We start from the raw sequence: 16,244 nt of genomic DNA, 5'->3' as shown, positions 1-16,244 counted from the left end.
AATGTGACAGTCTGTTTATCGTTCAGATTCCCAAGTTTTCTCGGGCTAATTAGTGGGCGTTCTTAGGACTATCCTCTGGCAACCTCGTAAGAGCGCCAGTCTCCTCCCATCTGCGGAAATCCGATACTAGCGATTGAATCTGAAACGGACGTGGATGAAAGAACCCGAACACGTTTAGCTACTTCTGAGGACACCACGACTGTCAGGCTTTTCCGTACGGGCGCTAACAGGTGGCCTGTGATCACAGTAGCCGTTGCTGGCTGTCCACCAGAGACGGATGTTTAACGTCCAGTTTACACTCTTGGATTTGGCACTGTTCAGATTGCACATCACTTGCTAATCATGTTGCACCGGTCTTTATGTAATTACATCTGATCATAACTACCTATGGCATAACAAATAATACTGATAACCCCTGAAAACACTGATAGCCACAAATATGTCCTAATAACTGTATATGAGTGAAAACTGGTGTGTTAAGCCTCTCTCTGACCTGTCACATTTTGTTTGGAGGGCCGTATTTGAAAATGAATGGTATAGTTCTCCTGTAACTTGTGGTGGGGGTGCTAGAGGGCCTTCATACTACTGCTGTTGACAGGATGCAGGAGATCCAGGTCTCCGTTTACAGGCACTAGATTAGCACTATTATTTCTGACCAACATAACCCACCTGTCCAAATCCCTCTGCTCCTGAGGTCACCCCAATATACACACACCATACACAAACAAATCACTTCCATTCCCTAAAGTTATACATGCTCACACCCCTACACACACACAAACACACACACACATAGACCTGACCCCCTAGGCTGAAACAAAAGCAACCACCTGGGACAAAGATCTTGTGATTCTATTTTGAAGATCCCTTCACACAGGAAGTCTCTGGCAGTCCAATCTCCTTCATGACAAGACAGTTGATAGTTCTGGACAATGCAGGGGCGAGTGCTACTCTACTAAAAGAAAAAAAAATTGCAATTTGCAGTTTGAAATTAAAACCTTTTTAAACAATATGTTGCCGTTGACTACTGCTACATCCTGTATTGTGTAGTTTTCAGACTAGAAGTCACAGAAAACTACAGAAAAAATGTCATGCTAGGTAATGAAAATACATCTTAATTTCTGTTTCATGTTGTCTGAATATTTTTTATCTCTAATGAAGTCATGATTTAGTGTCTACGATGTTGAGGCACATCACCTTTCAATATCCCCTACGATGGAGGAGAAAGGAAGAGAATAGGCAGTAGAAGAGACAGTATGTCATGCTGTCATGCATCCTCTTCCTTAATGAATGAGATCTAAGTCGGTGTTGACTAAGTCAGTGTATTCCTCCACTCACACTCACTAATTAGATTCCTCAGTGCTGTAGGTGCCGCGTTGAGCTGGCCCCAACACTCATTAACCTCTCGCCCCCCTCACCCGGCCTCTGAGGGCATGTTTCATCAGCTCCAGCAGCTGAGGCTCAGTGTGAGATGAGAGAGAACAAGGAGAGACAGAGACAGAGAGGGACAGAGACAGAGAGAGAGAGAGAGAGAGAGAGAGAGAGAGAGAGAGGGACTGAAAGACAAGCAGTTTGACCGTGGCCTGGGAATGCTCCCTGCCCTGGGGGGTGATGAGCTGCTACTTTGAACACATGCCCACACTGCCAGCACCACAGCGGAGCGCAAGCAACATGTGTCACTGTCTCAGAGAGCAATGACCATCTGCATAAAGGACATGGATACTTAAACCCTGCGCCGTCGCATAAAAGGAGCCGTGAACTTTGACTGTTAGCCTGTCAGTTATATAATAGAGGGCAGTATTCACACAGGCTGCTGCAGTTACTCTGCAATTACGCTCGCGCTAACTGTACACGTAGACCGAAACAATTCGCTTAATTTTAAAGGCCCCACGCAATAGAATCTATTGATTGTTGTTCTTAGAGTTACCTACAACACCTTCTCTTTCTCATTCTTCTCGTCTGAATGCATGGTGTGCTCCAGTGGGGCTACCTGGCCAGCGGGAGACCATTACCCCTGTAGAGGACGACTGCATGCTTAGGCTATGTGCTCATGGAAGCTAGACACACCGTGTGTGTGCAAATCCTCAGAAAGCCCCTCCTATGCAATCCAGCCGCCAGGACAGCTCCAGCGGTGAGACAGGCATGCGGGCACTGCAACCTCAATAAATCAAGATGTCAGGGTGTCCTCCCCCCCAACATACACACATGCACAGACACACACAGACACACACACACACACACACATACGCACAAGCACATGCACACACATGAACATGCATACACATAATGCACACAATGACATGGACACAGACATGTCAACTCCAGATTCTGTAATCTACAAATCAGTTGAAATACAAAGAGACATTACCCCATTGAATAGTGTGGCAAATGATTTTCTTCATGCACGTTATTTTCATTAATTAATTAATTAATTCGTTTTCTAAACTATTGAATCCAACTCAGAGATCTGGAGCCTATCCGGGCATCGCAGGGCACAAGACAATATTGCGTGTTACATTTTCTATATCGTTGGGTGCGGTAAATCTGCAGTTTAATTAAACCGTGGCACACCATGCATGGGGAACTCCAGCATGAGTCCTTTACGAATTAGACTACCTCACATATTGGGTGACAGTTCTGTAGTTTATGGTGCTCTTTGACACTGTGCTCTGCCCTGCACATAGCTGTCTTGTGTCTAAGACACACATTCACTAGCACACACCACCCACCCCCTAATGTACAACAACTCATTCAACTCATTAGTTAATTATGAACAGAAGAGGAGTAATTACACAGCATATGCTTCCCAGGACTGTGAATGTTTATAGTTATTAAACATCAGCAGCTAGAATTCATACACAGTGATCCACTGGATTACATAAAGGCAGGATCGGATATTTGACCAGCTTGTTAAATGTAAATTGACACATAACTAGATCTGTGACTCTAGGTCTTTAATCCTCTGAGCTTCACTTTTTTTGTATTGCTGCAATTAGACAGTCCTCTGTATATATGTTAGCATATAAGATCAATTTAAATTACTATAGTGGTGAATGTGGTAGATCTCATACAGTTAATATTAATTCAATTAATGAGATGTATGGTCTCCTTTCATTTTCTGCCACGTCAAAATAACCAGCAGTGTCCTGGAATGACAGCCCAGTATGACCTACCGTGTATGCGCCCACCGTTAAATAGGAATTTATTGTAGTTGTAAATAAATGTAATGTATCAGGCGATATTTAATACAAGTGGCAGTCTGACCCGGTTGTTACCCGGTGTTACTTCCAACCACACGTCCAACACGGTCCGCCCAGATGACGACTTGTACACACTTTTCTAAAAATCCTCACAATGAATAGGTCGTAGCGGGCCAAGGTTGCTGTGTCAGTAGAACATAAGTTGTGTCCGTCACCCATTCCCGTTGACTTTGTTTCCTGGAAACCCAAATGGTACGATTTGTGCTTCTGAAAATCACGACCACGTAACCGGCCGGTCCGACTGGGCACGAGGTGTTGAGGAATGTGTGTGGCCGTCCATTTCCCCGTTGGACGCGTCTCTCCTTGAGACCCGCGGCAGCTGCATTAGGAGCGCAGCCCGGTCCACATTTCGACACCAGTCATTGCCACTGCAAGGATAATAGGCCTAATTTAAGTTCGCAGCGGACAGCCAACATGCCTGTGGCTAGAAGCCATCCACTCTTAACTGTCGCTTAATTGCTAATCGTCAAACGAAGTTTTCAAAGACAGGCATCAAACACTCTTCGGGGTTGTTGTATTGTGCACTGTAGCCTACATGCGAGAAAAACAGGATTAGAAAAGAACAGCAGTTTGATGTTTGCACCATCCAATAATCACCAATCTTCATACAGTTCTTGGAAAGCTGACGTGTTGATTGATGGGTTTTCTGGCTGACAAACACTGCTGCCAAGTTTAGCAGAAGACATTTTTGAATGCTTTCCTGCAATGAAATTCTAATGTCTCACAACAGTCCCGACCCACCCTCTCTTCAGGAAAACGTTGTTATCATTCCTCCATTGCGTTATAGGTGTCACCAAATTGCGAGTTGGCGTTTAGCAATATTATATTCGATGATGATGTATTCAGATCATAATATAATTAGAGCAGCAGGACCACAAAAAACATTGTTATTGAAAAGAAACACTCACGACTCCCAATTGAAAACTTCGATGTCATGGTCAGGATGTGGGCCATGTCATACGGGACCGACGTGGTTTCGGGGAAGCCCTGGACTTTCTGGGAAGGAATTCCAGTCCGCGGGTCCGTCCAAACTGAGCTCGTGTTCATTGGGCGTCATCCTGTTGATGCCGCGCCAAAAAGCTGAACTATTCATTTATAAGGCGGATCATTTGACCCATTTCCCCGAAGTTGGTGGGATTGACGAGCTGCACGCTGGCCTAACACCGCTGCTAAATGTGGCCAGTGAGTAACTCTGGCAGGTAATTGCGATAATCTGCTCGGCTAAATGTTTTGCGTGCTTCAGAGACATGCCATTGTACTTTTGAAGACGACACAAGGCCATGCATGCTGTGGTCGGTGCTGACAAGGCCCTTTTAAAATATATGGGTGACCCAGAGAGTATTTCTTTTGTGATGACAGAAGTGATTAATTAGCGCCACAACCAACACATTTATTGCTGTGGCTGTATTCATCTGTTGCTGACCTGCTAAGGACATAGAAACGATGACTATATCATGTTCAAAGTCTAATAATATGTGTTAAGCGTTGATTCACTGACAAATAATATGCCAAAATATAACATACAATGATTGCACTTGCTTGCTGTATACTATGCTGTTTGTAATTTCAAAGATTTGGACGTTAAGGCTCATGGGTTGACTTGGAACTGGCCTTGTTTGGAGAGACATGTTAAAAACAGGTGCAAACATGCCATGGCGGATTGTTCCGTTCCCTCGCAACAATAGCACAGAACTGGACGCAGCAAAGATGGTAGTGAAGTAATAGATACTGCTGGAGAAGGACAGGCTATGCTAATGAAAGGGAAACTCACGTGGTCTCCCCCCTTCTCCTTCTCCTCAGATTTCAAGGGTCATCAAAGTGCTGGAGCCAGTATGTTTCTCATCACATTAGACCTAAATGTTCAACAGAAGAGTTAGAAACGCACCAGCGTGTTAAGACCACTCACGTCTCACGTCCCAGTTAGCCACAATTATAGGTGCGCTTTTCATGAAAATACAAATATTGCATCGATTAAAAGATTGATGCACGAACGAAAAGATTAACGAGTAAAGCTTATTAGCACATGAATCAATCCTATTTAATATAGAAAATGTATAAGCTGAGATGTTACGTATCAGAGTCCGTGGTACCCTGACAGACTTTTTTAACAGAACTGTTATATGCTGCTGACACCTGCTGGCCATTGTGCAGCAATATGACATGATTTTAGAGAACCATTGCAAATGATTCCGTTTATTGTGCTGCCATGTCATATTATTTTACTGTCTTTACTTCTGTCCGGTGCAGACTTAGTGCACGCGAGGATTGCTTTCTAAGGACAAACCACTATTAAGTTATGGTGACTTTTTTTCGGCAGTCATAGGTGACTCAGTCTCAAAGAGGTGAGAATTCTGTGAATATATGTATATGTGATGCACAAACTAACAAGTCAACTTTGTACATACATTATATTGGTCAACGTGAATAATTAAGTCCACTTCGTGTAATAATTTTATGTTCTACAAAACTAATTTCATGCATGTGCAAAAAGGTCTGTGTGCTCAGAATATATCCTCATGTACAGGAATGTGACACCATGTGGTAATCACAGTGTTAGACTCGCTACTGGCTGGCCATAGGTCTTTATTATCTATTTACATATTTTTAGACACAAAAAGCAAAAGGTTGTCAGTAACGAGCTCCAGGCAGTGTTTGAACAGTGAACATACAGGTAAGCACTTTTGGCAACTCATGGCCTGGCATCGCCTCAGCGACCACAATAGGAACCTGTGGGTTTAAACAGTGACTGGGAAACGACAAGACAATAATCTGCAGATGAAAGACATCAACTGTTAACTTGGAGAAGAGGAACAGGTATGACCTGCGAGTGAGAGTAGGTGGAGGAGGGTGTGTGTGTGTGTGTGCGTGCGCGCGCGCGCGCGTGCGTGTGTGTGTAGGAGTGGGCGTGTCCCTCTTATGTTGGGACCGGCGTACCGTGACATACTGAGCTTCCAATTCTGTCACATTTGTGGAGCCATTTTGGTAAAATATTAAACAGTGTCTGGGCATGAATCTCTGTCCACCTCAGACACATGAGAAGGTGATGTTAAGATGATATTAAGATGATACAACCTGAGAAACAGCTAAATAAACCAAATTCACAAAAATAAAAAAGGCAATTAATTTACTCGTTCAGTTAAGTACATGCTACGAAAGGTGCCTGGGTCTGTTTACACTACTCAAATGAACACAGTGTTAACAGCCTGTTAAATAGTAGACCACTGTATGTGCTGAGTTTCATGATGCTTTTTCAAATAATCTTGGTTCACACAAACAGCAGGCATGGGTCACCAGCAGACATTACTAGTAGTGGGATTAATCCAAACTAAAATCTCAAAACAAGCACAAAATGGGATTATGTATTGTTGCCATTTCAGAAGTGGTACCGGATCGTGTAATGCACGACACTCTACCAGTCTAGCAATTCGAGAATAGGCAGCATCAGTTTATAGCCATCTCACACATCAGAGTTGGTAGTGACTCAGTTAGTAATTGTTAGTAATACAACCTGTAAGTATGCGTTATTATTTGTGAAGTTGTGATGTTTAAAGTAAACGAGGTAAATACGAACGAGTGTCTCGTTGTTAGCTGTGGGTGGTCTTAAAGAGACAGGGCCTCTAGTAAAGAGTTTAAGACAGATTGTGAAGAGATGAAGATTTTAGAAGATAGATGCATGTTTTGGAAGACTGACGCATGTATTCAAGAAGACCACCGAAAATAAAACCATGAAGATAGAATATTCCCGAGATGTCCGCCTTTGCTTTAAAGCTCGACGTCACGCCAATTTCGAGAAGGAGGCAGACGTTTGGGCAGCGCGAGCTCTTTCCTCGCGCCACTGCGCCTGCGCGTCTGCTGCGCGTATGTGGACAGCGAACAGCGATGTCAGCCAAGCTACAATTTAATAATTAATATTCGTAGCTGGCTATAAACGCGCGTCTTCTAGAGGCAGCCTTTAAAATAAAAGGTCTTTTTAGTGAAGGTAATCGCGCATCTTTAGAAAACCTCGGACGTGAGTATTGTTTTCGTGTCCAGTCCATGCATGTGTGAAATAGTAACAATGCCTTGCTGGCTAGCTAGCAAAATGCATTGAGTATATATATTTTATTAAATGAATATTTGAGTTATTGATGTGGTATATAACGTACCCCTTATGAGAACACTCCATCCAGGAATTGCTTGCTAGCGCTTAGCTTTCTAAAATCCTAAAGTGTAGCCTACCAGCTAGCTATTATTAAGTTCTAGTTATATAGCACTTTTCATAAACCCAAGGATTATTTACATTGGGAAGAAGATGGCAAATTTAGGAAGAATATAGAGCAGTAAAAATAAAGTTTTCTGATGAATTTTTTAAGGAATGCAGAGAAGAAGAGTTGAGAAGAGATTGTGGCAGAGAGTTCCAAAGTTTAGGAGCAGCGACACTGAAGGGTCTGCCACCCGTGGGTGTGTAACAGTAAGGAGATCAGAGCCAGAGGAGCGAAGGATACAAGCAGGACAGTATAAATGAAAGAACTCTGAGTGATATGTAACTTGGAATGCAAGTTCATTAAGATCTTTGAAGATTAGAAGAATGATTTCAAACTTGATATGAGACTCAACAGGGAGCTGGCACAGCTGCTGAAGGATAGAGTTGATGTGTGCAGTATTTTAGCAGATGTAAAGTGCTGAGTTCTGGATTGATAAGACCATTGGTCAATTTAGCAGGAAGACTGTACAGAAGAGAGTTTACGGTAATCACTGTGTGTGGGTGGGATGAAGACATTTGCATCATCATGGGGTAAATGTGTGCAGTGTTATGCAGATGATAAAACACTCATTAGTGGTTTGATATGTGTGAGAGAAGAGTCAAAGAGACAACTTGAGATGGTCTTGAACTTGAGATGATGTTGACCCCTTCAACATCAACTGTGGGGCTTGAACAATGTAGAAGTGGACATTTAGGTCCTACTGGTATAGCCTAAACAAGAACAAGTATAGCCTCAATAAGAAAATCACTTAAAATGTTTAAGTGCTCATCTAATATTTAAATGTGAAAGGTGCTTTCACATTGCCCTATTTGAATTTGCCAGGTCATGTCCTTAACTGGAATGCTAGTCAGACTACGATGGACCGTGCACTCAGCATCTTGGGCTCGGGGGTTGGTTCCCCTGGGAGATAGATGCCAGTCAGCCCAGGTAGCAGGCAAGAGATGGCAACATACGAAGACGCAAGCAACTCCTTGCAACTGGAAACTGTTGGAAGACTGTTTTGGTATGTCTTAGTTTTTCACTAGCGCAGGTTTATTAATAAACTACAGATTTATTACAGCTTCCACAGACCATTGGGTAAGAAATATATTTGAATGCTGTTTCAGAATGGTGTCCGAAGAGTGTGCATTAACTACAACTTTGCATTTGAACAACGGGATACATATAAAGATGTCCTCATTAGAAACCCCCTAATGAACAGCTGACTAAAACGCTATTGTTTCTGAATGCTGTGACACCCTGCAGAGCTCAGCTATGGTGGACTTGTGATGAACTTCAACTACGTGTGGCTGAGGGACCACTGCCGCTCTGCTTCCTGCTACAACTCCAAAACGAACCAGCGCAGTCTGGACACCGCCAGCGTTGAACTTCACATTCGGCCAACGAAGACGAGGGTGGATGAGGAGAACCTCTTCTTAACATGTAAATCCTTATGTAACCAGTAGATTGTTGTTGAGTATGTTCAGTTGCCGCTCAGTCTAAATGTCACACTCGTGTAAGTGTTATTTAGTTGCATATTATGTGCTGCTGAAGGAGAATCAGCCTGACTATACTGCCTCTTTGGGAAGTGTGGTGGTTTTTATTTTTAAAGATAAGGTCCATATGTAACACCAAGATGATCAGTAGAATGTGCCAAGGGCTCTGCCTTGAGAAGGGAACTTTGACTATGTACCTAAGCAAAAGGCTGCCTCTTTATTGTGCAAAGATAAGGCATTATAGGAAGGTCAGAACTCTTGTCTGCTCTGTCAGCGATTCAGACTCTTTTATATTATATAAGTGAAACCACCCACCTATAATGCAGTACAGTATAGCTGTAGTTGGAGTGATTATGTAGCAACTGCTGTCCATGCTTATTTAATCGTCTTCCAAGCAGGGTTTCCATCACTCTGATCCACAGCTGTGTTGGGAGAATACGTATTGTGGCTGGTAGCACTATTTCTCTCTCTTAGTCAGTGCATTTAGACATCCAAGGTGATAACATGAATGCTAAGAATCAATTAATACAATTTGGCTTATACCATATGGTCACAGAAGATGGCAAAGTAGCCAAATCTCGTTGCTTGCTGTGGTTCTTGTGCAGTAAGAGCTCCAAGGCTTGGTTTGTGTTGCAGCCATTGGCCAGACATCTGCTTGAACAGAGGTCAAATACAAGCACACTTACCATACTCGATTGTCCATAGTTGAGTTTTCAGGTGTTGTTCAGCCTTTATCTTTGGATTTTCCACTTTAGCATTCTCTACTCTGCGTGACTCAAGAAGGGCTTGTTATTCATTAGTCGAATCCTGTAGAGCAGAGAAACTAATATGGCGGCTAGCGGTACTCTAGGGCTGAATCCAAAAACCACCACGCTGTCTTCTTCTCCGCTGCTCCCAGGGCCTGATGGTCACGTAACCCGCTACAACTTGGCCTGGCTGGTGGAGAACAGCTACGAGGGTCAGAAACAGAGCGCCACGATGCAAACGCGCGTCCTGTGGAACTCCGATATCTACAGCACCGCCAAGGTGCCTTCGGCCAGCTGGGGTGAATTCATGAGCTGCGACGAGGAACTGAAGACGTTTCTGAGCAACTTCTTGTTGTATGGCATTGCGTTCGTAGAGGATGTGCCAGCCACACTGGACGCCACCGAGATGGTGACCCAAAGATTCAGCCTCATCAGGTGAGAGCACTTGCTCTGCTTTTAGAACAGTCAAGGAGAACCCTAGAATACACTTATAGGTTTAGTTGACCTTGCATTTTGAACATTATTGTTTATTTATTGTTATACATTTAATGAGGGTATTTCCTTTACACCTATCCATATGAGGTATTTGCATAACACTTCATAACACATGCATTTCACATACTAACTTTAGTTGACACCCATGAGCGTTCCACCATAGTAGTACATCTGACATTCTACAGTTCAAGGTTCAAGGATGTTTACAGTGCTTTCATAGAGTGCTTTCCCAGCACCCAAAACTCTTGTTACTTTAGCTACTTTGCTCATTAAACACTTTGTAGGAGGTGTTTGTCCGAAAAAATTGACTTGAAGGTGAATGATGAAGGTGAATTGGAGAATGATGCACTAGGAGGACTTTGAGAGTCACTGCTGTCTTGGCTAGGAACCTTACATAATGCAGGAGAGGTTCGGTGCATATGAATGCATTGCTGTTTATGACATGGGTTACATGGTATCATTTTGACCCTGATATGCATTTAATGATTATTCGTGTGCTGAATCATTTACAGCGATGGCAATGTGACGATGGAAGATGGATTTATACTGCACATTTTACCCAAGATTGAATATGGTGTATTATATAACTTAAACACTCATTAACAACCTTGAAACACCTTACACTCTTTTGATTTTTTTCTTTTACTGCTTGAGGAGACTTAACATTACAGATCTAAAAAAAAATTGAACAAAGGAGACAATAGGACTTACATGATAAATGAAAATTCAGAAAAAAATAATGATTTTAATGGAGTATCTGAGGAGAATTATGCGGCTCATACTTTTAAGATTGCCTCTTTTCTACATTTGATCCTGTCACCTTGTCTGTGACTTCTTGATTGCTGGTCCCCTAAACCTCTAAACTCAAACTCAAGCTTTTGCTTTTGTTTTGGTTCTGTGATATGAAGTGCTTTTGTGTTCCTAGAGAAACCATATATGGACGCATGTGGAATTTCACCTCCGATTTCTCTCGTGGAGACACGGCCTACACGAAGCTGGCCTTGGACCGACACACGGACACCTCGTACTTCCAAGAGCCTTCTGGGTGCGTAGCCACACAATCCTGATATGATCCTGATATGACTTCAGTGACTGTTTTGCTTGCCGAAATGCTCAGGTCAAGTTAATGCTGAAAGTGTTTGGGTTTAGTTCACGTTAATGCTGAAAGTGTTGGGTTTAGTTCACGTTAATGCTGAAAGTGTTGGGTTTAGTTCACGTTAATGCTGAAAGTGTTGGGTTTAGTTCACGTTAATGCTGAAAGTGTTGGGTTTAGTTCACGTTAATGCTGAAAGTGTTGGGTTTAGTTCACGTTAATGCTGAAAGTGTTGGGTTTAGTTCACGTTAATGCTGAAAGTGTTGGGTTTAGTTCACGTTAATGCTGAAAGTGTTGGGTTTAGTTCTCACGCCCTCCCCCTCTCCTCACCCACTGAAAACACCGGAGTAGAAAAAATAACACGTCGAATAATATTCCACACCAGGTGTGCTTGAGCTCTTCTGCTGTACAGACGCACAGTGACCTTGTTTTCTTTAGGATCTGAGCAGTATGTCCTGCTCCTGCCCTGAGGGCAGTGATACTCTGAAACAGTCACGTCTCCATTCAAGACCGTTCTTTTGGCCAGCTGTCTAAGTCATATAAAGCAATCCTGAATGGAGTAGTTTAGTCCATTTCTTCATATGACGTCGTCTCACACGTGTATACTGGAGTGGCTACTTCAACTAAACCTACTGTAATAATGCATTAAAGCATGGACTGTTTAGTTGGGCCACCGCTGGGCCGCCCACGGAGAACGGGTTCCCTCCTGAGTTTGGATCTTCCCCAGGGTTCTTCTTTAATTCTGCCTAGGGAGTTTGTTGCAACTGGTCTGCTCATTAGGGACCTGGATTCATATTTAAAGCTGCTTTATGACTACATGCATTGTAAAATGTGCTAAATAAATACACTTGACATGACATTCCTCCTCCCTGTCAGCCTAAGGGCTGTTGTAGTTGTGCTGTTGGACACATGTTGGAGCATTACACTGTGCCAACGGATGTACACAGGAATGCTGTTATAATTCTAGCAGCCCTGCAGCCCTATAATCAAATTTGAGATTTGATTATAGGGCTGAGATTTGAGATTCAAATAATTTCTTTCTTGTATCGTACATCTAAAAAAATTCATGAATACAAATGTTATTTACAAATTTAAAAAATACTGATCTTAATAGCACTTTTGAACTTCAGCATGGACCATATTTGCTTAGATCACATTTCCAAAGCACATGCCATAATATTTGATATTAGACAGGTTGCCTCGTTTGAAGATCATTTATGCAGTCCGAAGGTGCTGGGTTGAAACCAAGGTCTGTGGAGCATGCAGCCTTGCTGAGAACCAAACACCACCAGATCATTATCTTCACATTTGTGGAAGAATTGTATCAGCTCCAGGGATCCCCAACTGTGTTTTTGGACCGTTACCTTACTACAGAGTTTATTTCCTTCTTGAGTTTATATCCTAATCTGACAAATATGGAAATATCTAACCACTTAAACTGCAGGCTTATTGTTTAGCTAAAAGTCTTGTTAGTTACTGAATTATTTACATCATTTGCTCAGTAACCACATTCAAAACTAATATGAAAGGTTAGGGTTATGCTCGTGAAGACCCTTGACTAGACAGGTCAGGTTTGTTTGAGTAGACCCTTAAACTTTGCAGGAGTACAGCTCTCGGAGCAGAGTTTGAGCTGCATGTTGTATTATCAATGTGGCTTGATTGGAACTTGTTCTATTTTTTCTTCCTTTCCATTACCCACAATGCTGCTGTCTGGGAGGCAGGATCCAGGTGTTTCACTGCCTGAGGCATGAGGGCACAGGGGGAAGGACTCTGTTGGTGGACGGATTCTATGCTGCTGATAAACTGCTCCAGCAGTCTCCTGAAGACTTTGAGATTCTCACGCGTATCCCCATAAAGCACGAGTATAGGGAGACCGTCGGCGTCCATCGCAATCACATGATTGGCACTGGTCCTGTGCTCAGTGTCTACCCTTGGAACAATGAGGTCTACATGATACGGTAAGAAAGAACTAACTTAGCCAGATATTGATTCAGATATTAAACAAAAACATTTTGCTCAAGAACCTGTAATGCACTTCTTTGCATAATGAGTCCAATGCTGTCTTGTACTTTGGCTCAAGCACAGTAATGGTTTACTGTGGTTTTTGTGTTGCGCAGATACAACAACTATGACCGTGCTGTGATAAACGGAGTTCCGCACAACATGGTGCAGCGCTGGTATGGAGCCCACAGGCTGCTCACCGCTGAACTGAGGAAGCCTGAGAACGAACTGTGGGTCAAACTCAAACCTGGCAAGGTAAGTGCTGGCGGCTCTTAAACGCAGAAATCCTGAGCCACGCCGTCTTACCAGTAGACGGACACCCTGATGCAAACCGTAATGTTGTGGCTTGTTAAGATGACCTGGTGCTGAAGGCTTCTCTCGTGTTCCATCAAGGTTCTCTTCATTGATAACTGGCGCGTGCTGCATGGTAGAGAGTCGTTCACGGGGTTTCGGCAGCTCTGCGGCTGCTACCTGAGCAGAGACGACATGCTCAACACCGCCCGCATGCTGGGCCTTCAGGCCTGAGCGGCAGTCGCCAGGTTTGGATAAACACCGAAAAGACCAGCTTGCACCGCCTGACGTCTCACGCTTTTCAGACAGGGGAGTAAGAACTTTTTAAAAGTTTTGTTGGTTCAGAAAATATAGGAATAGATAAAATACTGAAAACACCTTTTTAAAAGAAAAAAGAAAAGCAAATGAACCTTAATTCCAGAACAATCTACACACACATGCCTATCACACACATGCCTATCACACACATTAAATGTATTTCACGTCAGTATTAATGTTGGGTTAACTTGACAAAACCGTTGAAAGATGGTAGCTGTGCTCCCCCACCACATAAATAACATCTAGCCATCCTGCTGCACATCTCATGCTCCAAGGAAATGTAGCTCAGCTGAGCTTGGGGTGCTAACCTGGCTCTGGAGACGAGGATGTAAACAGTGGCGGTACCTTTGTGATGATCAGCTTGAAAATCGACCAGAAACTAAGCAATAGCCGTCACCGTAGCCTTGTTCTAACCTGACTCCCTTAAGCCCATATTTTTGCTACCTCACTACAACGGAGCCAGCATGTTTGTCTCAGTTTGTTTTTCTGGACTATATTCAGCTCGTGACATAACTGGAAGTATGTGCGGTTTTTAAAATGAATCATGTTTTGACTTAAATAGATGCGGTCGTACTGGAACGTAGCCATGTGCAACTTTGAAAGCGATTAAGCTTGTAGGGGAATACTAGCTATAGTCCTTTGTTTTTGTCTGACATAATGAACAGATTCTACATATTTTCTGTTCTCTCACACAAGATGAAGAATTGTTTAATAATAAAAAATATTTTTTTCTGGCCTGCTACACAACAGCAGTGATTTACTGTAAAGGCTAATGGTGTATATGGAACATAAGGAAATCTGTTTTTGGACTAGCTTATCTTTGTGTATTTGTGGAAAATAATTTGGTCATACATTTGGTGCAGTGGAATTTATCAAGGTTCAAGGAACTTAAAATGTACACAGACTGTTAGATTCAGCATTAGCCCTTACAGTGTGGAACGGTCACATTTAACTTCAATGTACTTGAACTGTGCATAATGCACTTCTACTGGAACAGGACCTATGAGTAGATAGTCAAAAGTGATTAGGTTCAGTACTAAGGAAGAAAAAAAAAAACTCGATCAGGTTGTCCTAATTGTACGATCAAGTTATTTATTGCCACAGGGAAGAGTCCTATTTTCAGTAGTCTAGTGATATCTTGATGAATTGTCTAGTCTATGGTGTTTTAGCTGTTTTAACAATACTTCAGAAAATGTATTTGTTCGGAAGGTAAAAGTGGCTCAAGTCCATAGAAATTCATACTTTGTTGGCATTTGTTATAGTGTTGACATAATTATTAATGTAACCCCTTTGTAGATCGCTATATTTATGACGCATGTACAATGTTCCTTTCAGTATATTATATCTGTACCTGCACAATATGATTTTTTCATCATGATAAAATATGCAGAAACCTGCACTTAACCTGCTTAAGTCAGAGCGTGGAACACATGACCATGTGAACATGTCAGTAATCACAATCAGAATGGATTCTTGTTGTATACAGTATACCATAGGAATACTCAAAAGTGCTCATTTTGGGCAACAATAAGTGATGTGAATGCATTTGTTGAACTTGGTCAGCTTAGAAATGGAAGGTATTTGTTTATTTAGCACAAAGCCAGTGCAGTTCTTAAGAGCACAGCACTCTATGGCCAAGAGGCAGGCCTTAATAGCTACAACAATAGCACTGTCTTACCAATACTAAAGTGATGCTGCCTTATGTCAAAACCTTAACTAACAACGCTCACACAAATATTAACTAACTAAAGCACAGATGTCATCTAAAACTTGTGAACGAAAAGCACTTACAGCGTTTTGCATTTTACTAGTTGGGGAGGCCTAATAGGTCTTTGATTAAAATACATAAGCTCATGCTTGCTAACAACCAGCACTCATGACTTAATGAAGCACGAGTTCAGGGCCACCACAGATCAGCTCTGAAAAGCTTTGAGGCTTGTTGAATAATTACAAAATGGTGGTTCACAGAAATGTAAGAATGTTTCATAGTCAAAAACCAGAAACTTTTAACTCCACAGTAAAAGGACTTTCGTTTTTGTGTTTTATTGTGATCATCACTGTTTTGTAGACACAGCATGCATCATAAAACCCAAAATACAGCGTTTTGGTACTTAATCTTTGATCACTTGTGTAATTGTTGTTTTTTTTTCTTTCGCAGTGCTACACTGTGTATATTTAAGCTTGATCTAAGAATGATTGTATTGTCAAAGTGCCTTAATTATCTCATACAAATAAAGGTGTTTCAAAAATGTGATCTCTACGTGTTATGACGTCTGTAGATTCAAATAGTTCAAGCCATTACAAACCAGAGTGATTTGACT

At 42.2% G+C, this 16,244-nt stretch overlaps 1 protein-coding gene across 3 annotated transcripts; it reads left to right on the top strand.

Annotated features, from left to right (window-relative positions):
* The first annotated feature begins 4,359 nt into the window (after positions 1 to 4,359).
* tmlhe (trimethyllysine hydroxylase, epsilon) lies at positions 4,360 to 15,031 on the top strand. 3 transcript variants are annotated; one of them, XM_076979464.1, is made up of 9 exons: positions 7,053 to 7,269; positions 7,613 to 7,700; positions 8,327 to 8,507; positions 8,750 to 8,926; positions 9,878 to 10,160; positions 11,146 to 11,265; positions 13,035 to 13,271; positions 13,431 to 13,569; positions 13,708 to 15,031. In XM_076979464.1, the coding sequence occupies exons 3-9, from the start codon at positions 8,330 to 8,332 to the stop codon at positions 13,837 to 13,839; spliced, it is 1,266 nt and encodes a 421-aa protein (XP_076835579.1). In that variant the 5' UTR covers positions 7,053 to 7,269; positions 7,613 to 7,700; positions 8,327 to 8,329; the 3' UTR covers positions 13,840 to 15,031. The 3 variants fall into 3 exon arrangements, with proteins under 3 accessions (XP_076835578.1, XP_076835579.1, XP_076835577.1); XM_076979463.1 differs by lacking the exons at positions 7,053 to 7,269; positions 7,613 to 7,700 and adding an exon at positions 4,360 to 4,459; XM_076979462.1 differs by lacking the exon at positions 7,613 to 7,700.
* Positions 15,032 to 16,244: the final 1,213 nt, after the last annotated feature.

Source organism: Brachyhypopomus gauderio, chromosome 18, assembly GCF_052324685.1.
Source record: "Brachyhypopomus gauderio isolate BG-103 chromosome 18, BGAUD_0.2, whole genome shotgun sequence".
NCBI classification, from domain to species: Eukaryota; Metazoa; Chordata; class Actinopteri; order Gymnotiformes; family Hypopomidae; genus Brachyhypopomus; species Brachyhypopomus gauderio.
The sequence above is the reverse complement of the archived record's forward strand: the minus strand, read 5'-3'. Positions and strand labels throughout refer to the sequence as shown.

What these genes read in the sequence shown, in the direction of transcription:
- tmlhe (XM_076979463.1), top strand. Translation starts at nt 8,330, where the DNA reads ATGTCCTTAACTGGAATGCTAGTCAGACTACGATGGACCGTGCACTCA. An exon ending in GGAGAACCTCTTCTTAACAT is followed by an intron (nt 8,927 to 9,877) that starts GTAAATCCTTAT and finishes CGCTGCTCCCAG; the next exon opens with GGCCTGATGGTCACGTAACC. An exon ending in AATGAGGTCTACATGATACG is followed by an intron (nt 13,272 to 13,430) that starts GTAAGAAAGAAC and finishes TGTGTTGCGCAG; the next exon opens with ATACAACAACTATGACCGTG.